We start from the raw sequence: 16222 nt of genomic DNA, 5'->3' as shown, positions 1-16222 counted from the left end.
TTTCCTTGGCACAAAGACGTAGTCAGTGGTGACACCTAGTAAGGATAAATACACCCCACTGAAATTAGTGAAGGTATATGATGTATTTCTAACTTTTTATATATGAAGAAACTACAATTTTTTGGAGACAAAATATTCATATCACTTAACAATGCAAGTAAACATAAACAGCAAACATTACCATTACTTTATTGTTCTCAAAACTGCACTGTGTATGTACCTATCCACATATACCTGTGAATTGCATTGTGCTGAAAGGTGTTTGCTAAGAGAAAATCCCTTTCAGCACCTCCAGTCCTAAATAACAGTTTCAGAATAGTCACCTTCATGTTTCCGAAGCGCTTTGTACGGTCCTTTGCAAGCAGTTTGTTAAGAAGATCCTTGGCTGTGGCGTCTAAGCTTGGCCGAGGCCACTCCACTTTTCTCATCAAGATCTTCTCATATATTGCAAATGGGTTTTCATCAAAGAATGGAGGATATCCAGCCAGCATTTCATATATGAGAATACCTGCATGAAGAAAAGCAACATTTAATGAAAGTGCCTCTTGCAATACACATACACAAGTGCATGCTTGGGTGTTGCAACAAGTCTGCGTGCATGCACTGTGTCCACACACACACACACACACACACACACACACACACACACACACACACACACACACATCAGGGTCCACAGAGTTTCCAACTGGTGCTCTGTGATGAGTAGAGTCCCGCAATGTTCGGTGTTGGCACCAATAATGTTTGCTGTTTATATGAATGATATGGTGGATGGAGTGTCCAGCTATGTGAGTTTGTTTGCAGATGATGCAAAACTATTGAGACGTGTGAATAATGTGAAGGACTGTGAGGTATTGCAAGGGAGCCTGGATAGTATATGGGAGTGGAGTGGTACATGGCAGATGGAGTTCAACCTTGGGAAATGTAAAAAAATGGAGTTTGGTAAGAGTGGCAGAAGATGTCAATATGATTATAAGATGAGAAGTGAGATAATATGCAGAGGAGTGGAGGAAAAAGATTTGGGAGTGACTTTCAGAGAACATGTCACCGGACAAACACATCAACAGGATAACGGGACAAACTCTGAATTTGCTGAGGAACATAAGGACGGCATTTGTGTAATTGGATGAGGAGATGATGAGGAAAATAATAGTTACAATGATAAGGCCAAGGTTGGAGTATGCAGCAGTGGTCTGGTCTCCTCACAAAAAGAAGAACATAAAGAAGCTGGAAAGAGTGCAGAGAGTGGCAACTAAGATGGTACCGGAACTTTGAGATCGGACTTATGAGGAGAGACTCAATAGCATGGGGCTCACAACCCTGGAGAGAAGAAGAGAAAGAGGAGATCCGATAGCGGTGTACAGGGTGGCGAACGGAGTGGAGCATTTGGACAGAGAGGACCTGTGTGTGTGGAACGGGAGAGAAACAAGAGGGCATGGAAAGAAATTGGGGGCGACCACGTGTAGGAGAGATGTGAAAAAGTTTAGCTTCCCAAATAGAAGCATTGAGCTATGGAATAGACTGGAGGATGAGGTGGTCTTTGCAAGAAGCATTTGTGATTTTAAGGAAAAGTTGGATAAGAGTGGATATGGAGACGGGCTCTTTTCCCGTATGTCACAACTAGGTAAACAACTAGGTAAATACATACACATGCACACTCACATGTAAACACGCATGAACATACACAAACACACCTTCCATTCATAGCCATTTTTCGTCCACCCAGTACTTGCTATGAAAATTAAAACAAAAGCAAAAAGTGTATCAAATTATTCTAAAGGATAATATTGCTCATCTGTAAAATCAAATAATATTCTGTACTGATATAATTTCTTCACAAATTTCATCCTCTTATTAATTCTATTTTGCATTGAATAGGAACTTTACAAAACTGACTAACCTAGTGCCCACCAGTCCACAGCCTTGTTGTGGCCCTTGCTCTGGATGATTTCAGGGGCGAGGTATTCTGGGGTGCCACACAATGTCCAAGTCCTGAAAACAAACAATAACTTGACATTTATAGTAATCTATAAATGACCCAGAACAAATTCTGCTTGGACATATTATATTAATATAATACTAATATAATTAATTTTAAATTTTGAAATTGTAGTAGGCTGCGGGATAAAATACTTAATATCTCCATGGAATTTTGCTGCATCACTATTTTGAGGCCAGAAATATGTTCCTCATTATTTTCTGCATCTGGTAAGTGCCCATTGTAATGGAAGTAGTACATACATATTAAAAAAATATTAATGGAAGAAAATGTCATTTATTGCCAGATAAAATCTTTAATATCTCTGAGTTTTGTCGTAACAATTTTGGGGTAGGAATGGATTCCTTGTCATTTCCTGGATCTGGTAAATTACCACTATCAAAGACTTTGTTTAAAAAACAAATATTCAATGAAGCAAGAAACAGGCTCATTAGTTTGGGACTGTCGTACAATGGGCTGTAAATCATGTGCGTGGGAATACAAGAAATAATAAGTTACCTATCCTGGTCTTACAAACCTTTACCTCTATACTAAAATATTAAATAATCTAGGAGACCTTTTCTCATAACATTAGCATTAGCATAACATAACATTAGCTGTATCATAAACTTGTACATTTAAATTCACATTAGCTTACCTGTCAGTTAACTTCTTAGCAAAACCAAAGTCTGTGATTTTAAGGTGACCATCCTTGTCCAGGAGCAGGTTTTCAGGTTTCAAGTCTCTGTACACGATGTTGAGAGAGTGAAGGTATTCCAGGGCACTGACAATTTCTGATGCATAAAATGTTGCTGGAAGAGAAAAAAAATATTTGATTGATTAAGAAACAAAAATATTGATTTTAAGAATAAACCAAACATTTAAATTATGATGATGGTCATTTGACTCATTTCATTCGTGTATGTGTTAGAAAATCATATAGATAATGATTTAGTCTTTAGAAGTGGTTAGTATTACACCTACCAGAAATGCTGTGTACGTCGAAAAGGGCAGAAACTTCCTCATAAAGATTACGTACTTTAGTGACCCTAAGCCACGCCCTCTCTTAAGGGAGGACTTCAGCCTCCTGACCCCCTTTAGGATCACTAAAAGACAGGTGCATTATTTGCAGCCTTCCTACAAGGGGGCTTTGCTCAACTCAACCCCTGGGTGGTGCAGTGGTAGCCTCGGTGGTACAACGGTTAGCGTGCCTGGCTTCGAATCCGCAGGCCGGGGTTCGATTCCCAGCTCGGGCAATCGGCGTGCAGCTCACACAACTGTTCATCCCCCTTTAAATGGGTACCTTGGGATGGTAAACTGCCACACTGACCCTGTTTCCCAGGGTAATGGGTAAGGTACTTCCCACCGCAGGCTCAAGGGCCAGTGGGATGGGTCACGGAGATGAGCACTGAGGCCAAGCGTTGTAGCGAATGCCCCTACTTTTGCCTTTTGACCCCCTTTGCTTTGCCATGTTCACATGTTCACACTGCTAGTAGCCGTAAGGATGACAATACAGGTAAAGCTTCGTTTTAGGTCGTTTAATTTGAATTTTTATAAGAAGTTATTTTCTACAATTTTGAGAGCAAGACGGAATCGCCATACAACAGAGCCTCTGAGACAAGTGTTACCTTGGAGGTCATTCAGAAAGTAGGGTAAATATCCAGAATTACTCATAAAGGTCGTGGAGCAAGGCCACCACAGCACCCTCGTAACCTATCGCCGCTATGGACAGTGACCTATCGGGCCTAGAATAATTAAAAAGTAGCCTACTGACGTGCAGCGAGGGGCCGAGCAGACAGCCATGGGCCAGCAGGCAGGCGGCAAAGAGTGGAAGTGGCGAACACCGAACGGCTGAAGACGAATAACGCGAATCGGAGATACTCGCGGTATTAAAAAAAAAATAAAAAAAAAATAAAATCGGATAATTATCTTTAGCAGTCATCTCAAATTAAGACGAGTCAAAGGGATTCTGATATCTGATGATTCGATTTCTGCTCTCAAAGTTATGGAAAACTGCGTCTTAATAGGAAACCAGCAAATGAAGCTCCGAAAACAATAAACGAAACAACTGTGGAGACTTGCCACTTGACGCTGAACAAATTACGTCTTGTGATTGGTCAGAGCCTATACACTATAAACATCATGAATTCAGTTATAAGGTGTTCATAGTAGGTGGCGCTATTTCCATCCCCACAAATCAAAGAGACATCATTCCGTCGTTTTGCTTTGAGTGAGGAGACAAGGCTGGGCATGGACGAGGACGGAGGGTATATTATGGCATTGAATATCTTTGTTATGAATCCTCGGCGGTGACTGGTACTTATCGGGCTCTTCGTTTTCCTAACATGACAGCCATACATGACCAGCTAGAATACGAAATTGCAGTTTATCGGCTGGTAATAAAAAAATAAATAAATAAAAAGAGAGAAAGGGTATAGGGATGGTAGGGGTGATGGTAAATGGCAAAACCGCTGCCTACTGATATTTTGTCCATCTGTCTGAGAGAGAGAGAGAGAGAGAGAGAGAGAGAGAGAGAGAGAGAGAGAGAGAGAGAGAGAGAGACGGGTAGAACTGACAACAGACAGACTACCAAAGTAACGGTGGCAAAACAGACATTGTAATATAAGTCAGGACAAACAGAAGACCAGGGATAAATGACGTTAGATTATTTGATGAAACGAGGTGGAGTACTCTAATATCAAACAGAGGGAGGTGGAGGATATTGGGAAACCCCTTATCCTGAAGTAGGCCTAACCTAGATATGACTGAAGCTGATGATTACTATGATTGAATTAACTATAATGCTTACTTCCAGTTTCCAAGGCCTGGTCAATTTTTTGTTACTTTTCATTTTTATTTTGACTTATTTTACTTTTTGTTTAGTTCTCAAGCTACTTTTTTTTATTATAGTATCCGGCGCAGTCTACCTTTCAACGTTTTTCAAGTTCCAATTGTTTGATCTCTTTTGATACAGGGTGTTGAGCCCCAAACTGGCTTGAACATTGTACCTATTTATTCAATATTCAAAAAGAGGAACATTTAGTAGTTTTCCTTTAGTTTTGTGATGCAGGTTATGGTTAGTAGTTTACCGTAAAAAAGAAGTGAATGCAAGGCTTATCATGTCACTGGAAATGCTAGTAGCCTATTAAAGACTAAATTGCCAAACGTGGATTTATGTAAGAAATGCTAAAGCAATATGATACCCAATCAGTGAGATAAGAAAATGACGATAAATGATTGCAGATAGAAAACAAAATCACAAAATATCAGATAAATGTGTTACTTGACAAATTCATGATGGTTCTTTGTTCAGCCCATGCCCCTCACCCCACAATGGATGATGCAAAGTAAGGAGTGTCAGTAAGGCTCAGAAAAACAACATCATCTCCACAAATTCATGATGGTTCTTTGTACAACCTATGCCCCTCACCCCACAATGGATGATGCAAAGTAAGGAGTGTCAGTAAGGCTCAGAAAAACAACATCATCTCCACAAATTCATGATGGTTCTTTGCACAACCTATGCCCCTCACCCCACAATGGATGATGCAAAGTAAGGAGCCCTCACCCCACAATGGATGATGCAAAACAACATCATCTCCACAAATTCATGATGGTTCCAATGGATGATGCAAAGTAAGGAGGAAACAACATCATCTACACAAATTCATGATGGTTCTTTGTACAAACTATTCCCCTCACCCCACAATGGATGATGCAAAGTAAGGAGTGTCAGTAAGGCTCAGAAAAACAACATCATCTCCACAAATTCATGATGGTTCTTTGTACAACCTATGCCCCTCACCCCACAATGGATGATGCAAAGTAAGGAGTGTCAGTAAGGCTCAGAAAAACAACATCATCTCCACAAATTCATGATGGTTCTTTGTACAACCTATGCCCCTCACCCCACAATGGATGATGCAAAGTAAGGAGTGTCAATAAGGCTCAGAAAAACAACAGCAACTCCATTACCTGATGATAGAGGAAACTTCCCGGCGTTCCTGAGGTAGGCAAAGAGCTCCCCGCCACACACATACTCGAACAGCATGTACAAGAAGCGATTGTCGCTGTGGTGCCAATACCTGGAGGAGAACAACACCTGTAGCACTCGTGATACATATGAAGGCCACTGATTTTGTATTGTTTTAACGGAGGCATATACGGAGGTTAAGAGACAAAGATATTAAATTCCATCCTTGCATCCATCATAGTTTTCATACCTTTAATAGTTACTGAATCCTCTTCCTCCTCCTCCTCCTGCTCCTCCTCCTCCTCCTCCTACTACTACTACTACTACTACTACTACTTCTACTTCTACTACTACTTCTACTACTACTTTCTATTACTACTACTACTACTACTACTACTACTACTACTACTAATACAACTACTAATACTACTACTACTACTTCTACTACTACTTCTACTACTACTTCTATTACTACTACTATTTCTACTACTACTACTACTCTCTCTCTCTCTCTCTCTCTCTCTCTCTCCTAAAGTCTATCTACATTAAGACACCCTCAACAGTTCCTGACACCTTTACAACACTCGACAAGGTGATGTCAGGTTGGTAATCCCGAGGACGTTATTCCCAGCAGACCGGAAGGTATTTATCGTCTTCATTAATTTTCCCTGTAGAAGGTCAGTAAACACGCCCTATCCTTTAGTTACTGCCACTGATAATCATAAATATTCTATGTATATGAGGTATATAGCCTGGGGCCTTAATGTCACATATAAATTCCTGAAGCACTTGGTTTATACATGTCAGATCTTTATAGAAACATTTATTGTTATCGGTGTGATTTGTGATAGTCTAAGATATCTAATATATTTTACTTGGATCGTTTCCTTTCGTCAGTAGCAAAGCCGTGTTCCGAACTTCCCCACCTTGACCTAATCCAGCAGTTCACGCCTCAGCTTACTGCCTGGCAGCTGCTTTGGGAATTGCTTATATTCACACTCCTGTGATCCGGGGCTCAGGGAGTGGAATCGTTCGTCCTAGACTTTATTCTTATGCACATATTGTCCGTTCACGTGGTGTGTGTGTGTGTGTGTGGTGTGTGTGTGTGTGTGTGTGTGTGTGTGTGTGTGCTACAGTCCCAGGAATAGATGCAAACGGAATAACTGCTTTGTTGCATTCCTTTATTTGCCTTGGCATGCAAGTCTTTCACCTTCTTTTTAAATACAAGTCATGTTTCTAGAGCTGACTCGCATACAGGCTAGACTGTGAAGTCTCCTTCTCTAAGAGTTACAGGAAATACCAACGAAATTATATAAACATGTATGTGTGTGTGTGTGTGTGTGTGTGTGTGTGTGTGTGTGTGTGTGTGTGTGTGTGTGTGTGACGTTCTGTGCAACACAGTCTTCTTCATAAGCCTAAATTTTGTAAACGAGCGGGCTTGACGTTCCCCAGTTCATATTTTACTCTAGGGACTCCCGACAATATTTTGCTTGCGCACTTATTTTTCTAAAATCTCCTTTACCTTGTTCATCAACCAGATGGAAAGATAACGATCAAAAGTCTTGAAAAACTGCAACAACAGATTACTCAGCGAGGGTCAAGGCTTCGCTGCCAGATAGCGAGACGTGAGACTAATTACAACTTATATCGGTAATAGTAAAAAATAATAATAATTATTAATATTATTATGTAATAGGTATTATAGTATCATTATTATATTATTATTATTCCATTATACTACTAATACTACTACTACTACTGCCACTGCTATTATGATAATAATAATAAAAGCAACATAATAATAATAATAATAATAATAATAATAATAATAATAATAATAATAATAATAATAATAATAATAATGTTGATAACAACAACAACAACAGCTACAATAATAATAATAATAATAATAATAATAATAATAATAATAATAATAATAATAATAATAATAATAATAATAATAATAATAATAATAATAATAATAATAATAATAATAATAATAATAATAATAAATAAATAAATAAATAAATAATAATAATAATAATAATAATAATAATAATATCTTCATCTGAAGAAACCATTGAAAGAGTATAGTGGGAGCGGGGCGCGGGCGGTGCTACACTCCAGAGTCCAGACCGTTGCTTCATGATGAAAGCTTGAAATTGTTAAGACTGTCCACGCCAGCGGCGGGAAGGAATGGGAGAAGAGATCTCACTGTAATCTTCACAGTACTAACCGGTCTGAACTGAGCGAACAAAGAGAGCCTTCGGTGATGATGGAATATAGCAGTGTGACGGCACATGACTAGAAGATAGAAGATTCATTGATTAAAGCAATCGTCTTCAAGCTCTGCTTCATGCCGCCCCCAGCTTAGATTGAGCATTACCCTCACGCCCACGTTGCAAGCCTCTGACGCACTACGTATGCAGCGCGTGGCGTCCACCCACCGCACAGTGTGTATTTTTCTGTCAGCAATATTGAGTCAGTATACAAGGAACCGTGGTCCGTGCACTGGGTGGCACATACGGCCTACTTTGAATAACTGGCTTTCAGGATTTGTCACCAACGGACTTGCCCTAAGGCAAATAATATGCATGGCTTTAAGAGTTGATTTTGATAGAAGATATATAATAGTATGAGGAGTTCACCTCTGCAGCTATTGGTAAACAAAAACACACATAAGCTACTCACATGTCAATGATGAATGGGTGTGTGACCTGCAGGAGGATGTTCTTTTCGTTCTTGACGTGTTCCACTTGCTTGAGTCTGATGACGTCAGTGATGGCGAGGATCTTCATGGCCAGGTATTGTGAAGTCACTTTGTCTCTGCACAAACACACCCTCCCGAAGGTGCCCGTGCCTGGGGAAGGAGAGAATGCAAGATGAGGGCCACTTCCTGAGGCTAAGTTCAGCTGTTGAGATATTTAATTTAATTCAAAAGTCATTGTGTGTGTGTGTGTGTGTGTGTGTGGGTAGGGGTGTGGGCGGTGGTCTGGTAAGTCACAGCGTCAAGCCACTGGGCGGTTCGAACCCTTTAGTGCCGCCGCGTGACGTCAGGGAGGACATCCGGTCTCAAACCCTGGACCACGACTAAAAAATATAATATTAAAATAAAATAAAACGATATATCTATATATAATATGAGAGAGAGAGAGAGAGAGAGAGAGAGAGAGAGAGAGAGAGAGAGAGAGAGAGAGAGAGAGAGAGAGAGAGAGAGAGAGAGAAATTCACTTAAATTTATAAATGTGAATGCCTGAAGTGACGCTTGCTGTTAGTTCCTCGCCATACTATACAGTCGGAAACTTCCCTGGCAACTGGACTGGTGCGTAAGTTCACAACGTTTGAATAAGTGAACATCTACGTATTGGGGCTCAACACACACACAAGCACAACGTTTATATTCGCATGACAACCTTCTGGGCCTAAAAACAGCATTACAATAGGAACACTGCATCAATATGACGCTGCTAAAGATTTAAACAAAATTACACACGTCACCCCGGCCGCCGCGAGCCCCACAACACACAGCACACGCAGCGCCTTCATCTCGACACCAGTGGAATGCAAGGAACCCGCCCCGTAAGCAAAATATTAATAAAGGCAACGGAGATCGTTTATGTTGCTCATGTGCGCAGCTCCGAGATGTCGCAGATTTATAGGTGTTCTAACCAATGCACCAATGAGGGAGAGGGAAGGTTGGGGATACTGTGTATGTGTGTGTGTGTGTGTGTGTGTGTGTGTGTGTGTGTGTGTGTGTGTGTGTGTGTGTGTGTGTTGAGCTGTCTTTCAGTGCTGACTTGTCACCTGATCCCAGCCAGAGACAAGCAAGCCCTGTGCCCGAGCCACTGTAGGTACTAGACAGAAAACAAGGCTACCGCAAGGATTTATACTCACCACTTTTTATATTCATATTTATTTATCTTTCTCTTCGCACCACGCAGCTACACTACAAGGTTACCAGTCGAATCTACTTATCTTCCCCCACCCACCCCCACCCCCACACACACGCACACCCATTAATATATATTGTTGTTTTGGATAATATTCAATCTTTTATCAGCCGATGTATATCCTGGCACAATGTTCTAATTTTCATTATTTGAATCTCTTTTTCAGGAGGAGCGAGTAGAGTTTCAATGGTTTTGTGCGATAGTAAAACGGTTTTATACAGGATAAATCTGCTCTCAAATTTGGGTCACAAGAAATATAGTAATACGAATCAACAAGACAAAAAATAAAAGGAAATATAAAATAACAAAACAAATATTTAATTGAATAAATATATATATAAATAGATTGATGAAATTAAAATTTACACTTCAGCTTCATAGGCTGCTGTGAAACACTGCGGGCCGAGGCCTCCTTTCTTTCGATCAGTTGCTCTTGTTATCCTCCCGCCTGGATACCGCTAGAAGGTGCTGACAATTTATATCTGCTGAGGCGTTCACTATTCGGTCGTGTCAAAGCAAGCATCGCCCCCCCTCACCTTCTTTCCGGCGCAGCTGTGGCTCCCTTGGCAGGGCAGCTCCGCCAGCAGGAACACGTATATAAGACTCGACAGTTCTGTCATCGCCGCGGCTCCCTGCCATGACACCCCGGGGCTTAGGTTACGGCTACCTCGCGCGGGGGAAGACTTAGGCAGCACTATTTTTGTTACAGCCTTGTCAATTCAATCTTTTACATTTTACTAATATTAAAATATTCCATGTAATTTTTAAAAGGGTCGGAATTGGCTTGGATTTTTTTTTTTTTTGGAGGGGGGGCTGTAATTTTTATTATAGTATTACTCTGTTTTCCTTTTGATTTACCATATTTATTTATATAGTTATTCCTTACTTTCTTTTGTTTTATTTGTTTTAGTTTTTCTGCGTACGAGTCATTGCCCTAACATCTTGATGCAGCCTGAGGCGAAACTAAGTGCATGACAAAACTGGACCAAAATCGAAAGATCTTTATTACGTTGGTGAGACTGCACCTTGAATAACTTTTTTTTTTTTTTTTTTACGTGTTATTTATAGTGGCACCTGAAAGGCCCATGTTACCCCCCAAAGCTCATCTTTATTGCTATGCAACTAGAACTCGTGACATGTAGGTGATTTTAAGCCACTCGGCAAATGACACAAAGTTTCGTCGACATCAGTCCGATCCGCTATACCCATCAAGGCGAGAGGCAGCGTTTTTCTTTCATACCAAAACATTTAGCTTTATTGTAAGATCACAGTTGTGGAATACCTCTGCCTATGTAATTAACATGAAATTAAATTCATTCATATTCACTTGACATTTATTCACGACACTGACCACTGCGTCGTTAGAGTGCGATAACGGTGAAGCCTGTGGCAGCAAGGACAAATCTTGCATTTATAGTGTTGCGCACGGGTGTCCCAAAGACGGGCCTCCGCTCAGACATCAAAGCGCGCTGAAAACTATCGCGGGGAGAAACAGGCATTTGATCAAGGCCTGCGACTGGCCTCAGCCACTTGGCGAGGACAGAATCCTGGCCATAATAGCTGGGGAGTGGCCTCGACGTTAATTTACACCAATATTCAAGCTGTGTGTGTGTGTGTGTGTGTGTGTGTGTGTGTGTGTGTGTGTTCATGGCATTTCGGTTATTTACTAAAAGTGAACATCATGTTAGTTTTTGTGAAGTACAACTGAGACGCATGAATATAAATAAGATAGGCTTTGATTAGGCAAATAATATAAGGGGCAAAAAAAAAAAAGAGTCAAAGTAAACTATTCTTCTCATGCCTGGTGGGAGTGGGCCAGACGGGCGGCTGTGCCATGCATCCCGCCAGGAGGCTGCTTGTCACCTACCTCACGTCCCCCAGACTCCCATGACCCACAAGAAGTGCACACGTTTAATACACCTCGTCTTGAGTGTTTGGGCCGCCAACTCAGGAACACAGACATTCGCTTTTTTCCATACTAAGGTGAAAAACATGAATCAATTTCAATATAATGAAATAATGTTGATACCGTTCCCATTATTCTCAGAGGCAGCGCCAGCCACGGCTCCTCATGTCTGTTTTGTTGTTGTTGCTGTTTAAGGGAAAAGATGGCCTTGTGACACGGCCAAGACACGCCGCCTCAGACTCAGCAGCGACTCAGGCGAATGAAAATATTGATTATCGTCTGGCTGGGGCTTCAGTTTCATTTCCTGGGAGACTGAAGGCCATGGGGGGCTGGCAGGTGGCGCAGTCTTGGGCTGGAGCGAGACATTAATTACCATACTGTACTCTGTTTCGACGCACATGGTAAAAAGGGGCGTGCAGAAGGTGGGGACAGAGCCATGGGAGGGGCCGGTGACCCTGAGTGTGAGCAGGAGCAGCAATACAAATAACTCCTAAGCGTGACCTTCACCTTCCATGTTCAAGGCTCCTTCTCACGACATCTTCCCCACAACCTCCAGCGAGCAGCGAGGCCGAGATGGGGCGTAAAAGTTAATTAAGGGATGATCACCACTCCGCACGCATCATTTCAAGTAGAAGTCACGTGAAGAATACTACTCTTCAAATACAAATGAAATAGCAAGAAAGTAAACATTCCTTTGGCAATAGACCATATAATTATACACCGCACCATACCTCGGCTCAGTTTTATTTCCGATTCCTTTATTCCTGGACATATGAGAATTAATTACAATGATGTGCGCGGACTCCCGGACACAAACACCTCACCCACGTTCAAGGGATGCGGCCAGGAATAGACGAGGATAAAGAGATAATGAATATGACGAGGTATGATTCGCGGGGGAGAAGGAAGGCGAGGCGCTGGGTGTTGCGTGTCGCCGGTGATGATAAGATGATGCACAGCGGGGAGGGGCAGGGAGAGCATGGGAAGGGAGGAGATGGGGTGAAAAAAGGCAGGGGTATAGGGCGGAGGTGAGCCATGGAAGGGATCTCTCTGGTTATGCTAAACTTCTATACAGTGACACTAGAATGGAAAATACATCTTTATTCTTTAGATGAGCAAAAAAATAATAGTCTTCCTCAAACGACAACAGCGAAGAAGTTAAAAAGAGAAAGCCATATAATATACATTGTTACCAACCGCGTGAGTGAGACATTTATTGATTTATTTATACTTATTTATTTATTATTTGAAAGAAGGCAAGAGTTTAAACATTCCTGCATATTCTAGCGCATGAGGATGAAGAGTTTGGTGTTTCTTTTAAGTGTGTGTGTGTGTGTGTGTGTGTGTGTGTGTGTGTGTGTGTGTGTGTGTGTGTCCATCAAGTAAATAAGCACCGGTGTCTTATATGCGTTAGCCTCAATAACTATCACATTTGTTTATCTATTTATTTATTAGGCTATTTGTTTATTAACAAGGGAGAGAGAGGGGGGGGGGGAGATTGCTCCCTCTTGCACGAGGGAGCACGGGCCTTTGCCAAAGGCGGCCCGTAGCAGGGAGCCGACAGACCGACTCTATCGGCGATCGAAATCTAGCCGACCAAGTCGGTCTGTCGACGAGGACTGGCGTGTCTCTGGAGAGAGAGAGAGAGAGAGAGAGAGAGAGAGAGAGAGAGAGGAGGAGGAGGAAGTAGAGGAGGATGAAGGGGACGGACAGGAGTGTAAGTGTACTTGACAGATAGGCGACATTTGGTACATTGACTTCTAGCAGTGTTTAGAGGGAGGACACAACCGTGAACACAACCTTCGTCAATGATAACTAGTAAATTAACAATAAAAAACAACAATAACAACAATAATAATAATAATAAGAAAAAAAAAAGGACGACGAAGAAGAAGAAAATGAAGAAGACGAAGAAGAAAAAGAAGAAGTAGACGAAGAGAAAAGAAGAACAAGAAGAAGAAGACGAAGAAGAAGAAGAAAACGAAGAAGACGAAGAAGAAAAAGAAGAAGAAGAAGACGAAGAAAAAGAAGAAGAAGAAGAAGAAGACGAAGAAGAAGAAGACGAAGAAGACGAAGAAGAAGAAGAAGACGAAGAAGAGGAAGAAGAAGAAGACGAAGAAAAAAGAAAGAACAAGAAGAAGAAGAAGACGAAGAAGAAGACGAAGAAGAAGGAGAAGAAGAAGAATGATTAATCAGTTCCTCATATCCGGCATAATACTGATAAAGAGATAGGAAGTGTCAGCTCTTGAGGGATAGGTGTGTGTGTGTGTGTGTGTGTGTGTGTGTGTGTGTGTGTGTGTGTGTGTTCATTTCAAGTTATCATTTTCCTTGGACCGGCGCATTCGTGGTGTAGCGGTTAATATAAGTAGCTACAGATCCCCTGGGCCGGGTTCGATATTTATAGCAACGCCCAGCTGTGCATCCTCCCTTTCGGCCTGAGTCGATAAATTGGTGCCTGGCGAAACCTGGGGAAGGTAAACTGTGGGAGCCGAATGTCACACTGGTGCTGTTACCTTAGCATGTCCCCAAGATTATTTTACTTTACTTTAAACTTTCGCCTTTCTTCGTTATACTACTTTTTTTTTAGTATATATTGTTAAAATCGGTTAAATATATGTCATCATCACCGCTGTAGCCATCTCTACCTCCACTACTACTACTACTACAACTACTGTCACTTTCTACTACTACTTTTTTACGGCAAAGGAAACAGCTAAAGGGAAATAAACAAAACAAAACAGAAACACAAAAGCCCGATAATCGCTCCTCCTGCAAAAGCAAACATAGGCCTACTACTACTACTACTTCTACTACTACTACCACCACTACCGTTTGGGGGCAGAGAGAGAGAGAGAGAACCTGACGACATCGATACATCATAGTCCCTTACCGTATCAAGTGACGGGCGAGGGTACGGTTTCGCCAGCAAGCCAGACGACTACTGCGCGTGGGACGAGGGTATAGAGACCTTTGCACGCCCTGTTTCCTTCGAGTTACGCCAGGGTTAAGACACTTGTTGTTGTAGCTTTTGTTTTAGTGCGATCCTTGTAGATACGAACGATGAGGTAATGTCACTAAAACTATACAACTGTTACCACTATGCGCCCTGTGAATTCCGAGATACGTAAGGCCAAAGACTATTATTGTTATGGGTATTGTCTTGTTCCGATGATTGTAGATATGGACGAGGTAATGGGGTGCTATCACTATTTCTACTACTACTACTACTACTACTACTACTACTAAGAAAACGAAGATGATATGTTTCTACGTCAATGTCCTTCTTGTTTGGGTGATACGTGAAAAACCGTATACATAGCCCTGTCCCTTTTCTCAGCTTCTTTGTATACAAGTCTGTCTGGGCTCAGAAAGGACTCTCTCTCTCTCTCTCTCTCTCTCTCTCTCTCTCTCTGGCTGTCAGGTTGTTAAGCTTGTTTGACGTCTCCTTCGGTAGCCTCTCCGTGTAAACAAAAACACTGAGAGGAGGAAGAGGAGGAGGAGACGGGGAGGGAAGTGGAGGTGGTTGCTGCATTCTAGGTTACGCTCTTGTTTTCTTTGAAGTTTTGTTTAATTAATTGAGGGCGTATGCTTGGTATGCTTTTTTCTTTCTTTCTTTTTAAACAGTATTGTGGGTCAGTGAGCTGTTTCTGTTTCCTATTTCTTATTTTCTGTTCGTGTTTGCCTGGGTCTGTCTCTCCATCTCCATCCATCTAAACACACACACACACACACACACACACACACACACACACACTCCATTCCGTGGCTCAACTGATAGAGCGCTGCGCTGCCAGGTTTCACGGTCTGACGGCGGCGGTTCGAACCCGATCAGGCCGGATTCTTTCCGTTGACTAGGAGTGGTTACTGTCCCCCCTTGAGCAAGGGGAATGGGGTGTGTGGTGTGTGTGTGAGGTCCTGGCAGTACCCAGAGATCGACGATAAAGAGCACTTGCTCATGTCGGGAGGGTGCCTGGTGGCGATTACGAGTCCAACACGTGATCAGGCCGTGGTGAATTACACACACACACACACACACACACACACACACACACACACACAGAGCCGGCAAGGTTTTCAAAGTGTCAAGTTACATCACTACAAGATAACTGTCGTAACCGAAGCTGTCTAAAAAAAAAAAAAAAAAAACGAAAAAAAAAAAAACGTATAAATATTTTTCATGCCCTGCTTTTTCACGTTCCTTTTCCTCATCACGTTCTTTCTATTCATAGCTCCTCTCTGCTAGTCTTGCCTGCACCGTTTTACTCAAATTTGCTTCTTATTCTTGCCCTGTCGCCCTCAACGTTCACCGCACAAATTGACATTAAACTGAACGAGCACCTTTCCTTTTTTTCTTTTTTTTTACAGTAAAGGAAGCAGCTCAAGAGTACATATAAATAGGAACAAAAAGCTGGCTC

At 41.7% G+C, this 16222-nt stretch overlaps 1 protein-coding gene across 2 annotated transcripts in view; it reads right to left on the bottom strand.

Annotated features, from left to right (window-relative positions):
- LOC127009280 (cAMP-dependent protein kinase catalytic subunit 3-like) overlaps window positions 1–16222 on the bottom strand; it is a 46415-nt gene that overhangs the window by 3624 nt on the left and 26569 nt on the right. For both annotated transcript variants that reach the window (XM_050882221.1, XM_050882222.1), the window contains 5 exons: window positions 8643–8811; window positions 5954–6063; window positions 2637–2790; window positions 1901–1992; window positions 324–508 (listed from right to left, as the gene is read on the bottom strand). In XM_050882221.1, coding sequence (XP_050738178.1) covers window positions 324–508; window positions 1901–1992; window positions 2637–2790; window positions 5954–6063; window positions 8643–8811 — 710 coding nt within the window. The remainder of the gene's footprint in view (window positions 1–323; window positions 509–1900; window positions 1993–2636; window positions 2791–5953; window positions 6064–8642; window positions 8812–16222) is intronic.

Source organism: Eriocheir sinensis, chromosome 40 (assembly GCF_024679095.1).
Source record: "Eriocheir sinensis breed Jianghai 21 chromosome 40, ASM2467909v1, whole genome shotgun sequence".
Lineage (NCBI taxonomy): Eukaryota > Metazoa > Arthropoda > Malacostraca > Decapoda > Varunidae > Eriocheir > Eriocheir sinensis.
Note: the sequence above shows the minus strand (reverse complement) of the source record. Positions and strands in the feature narration are given on the sequence as shown.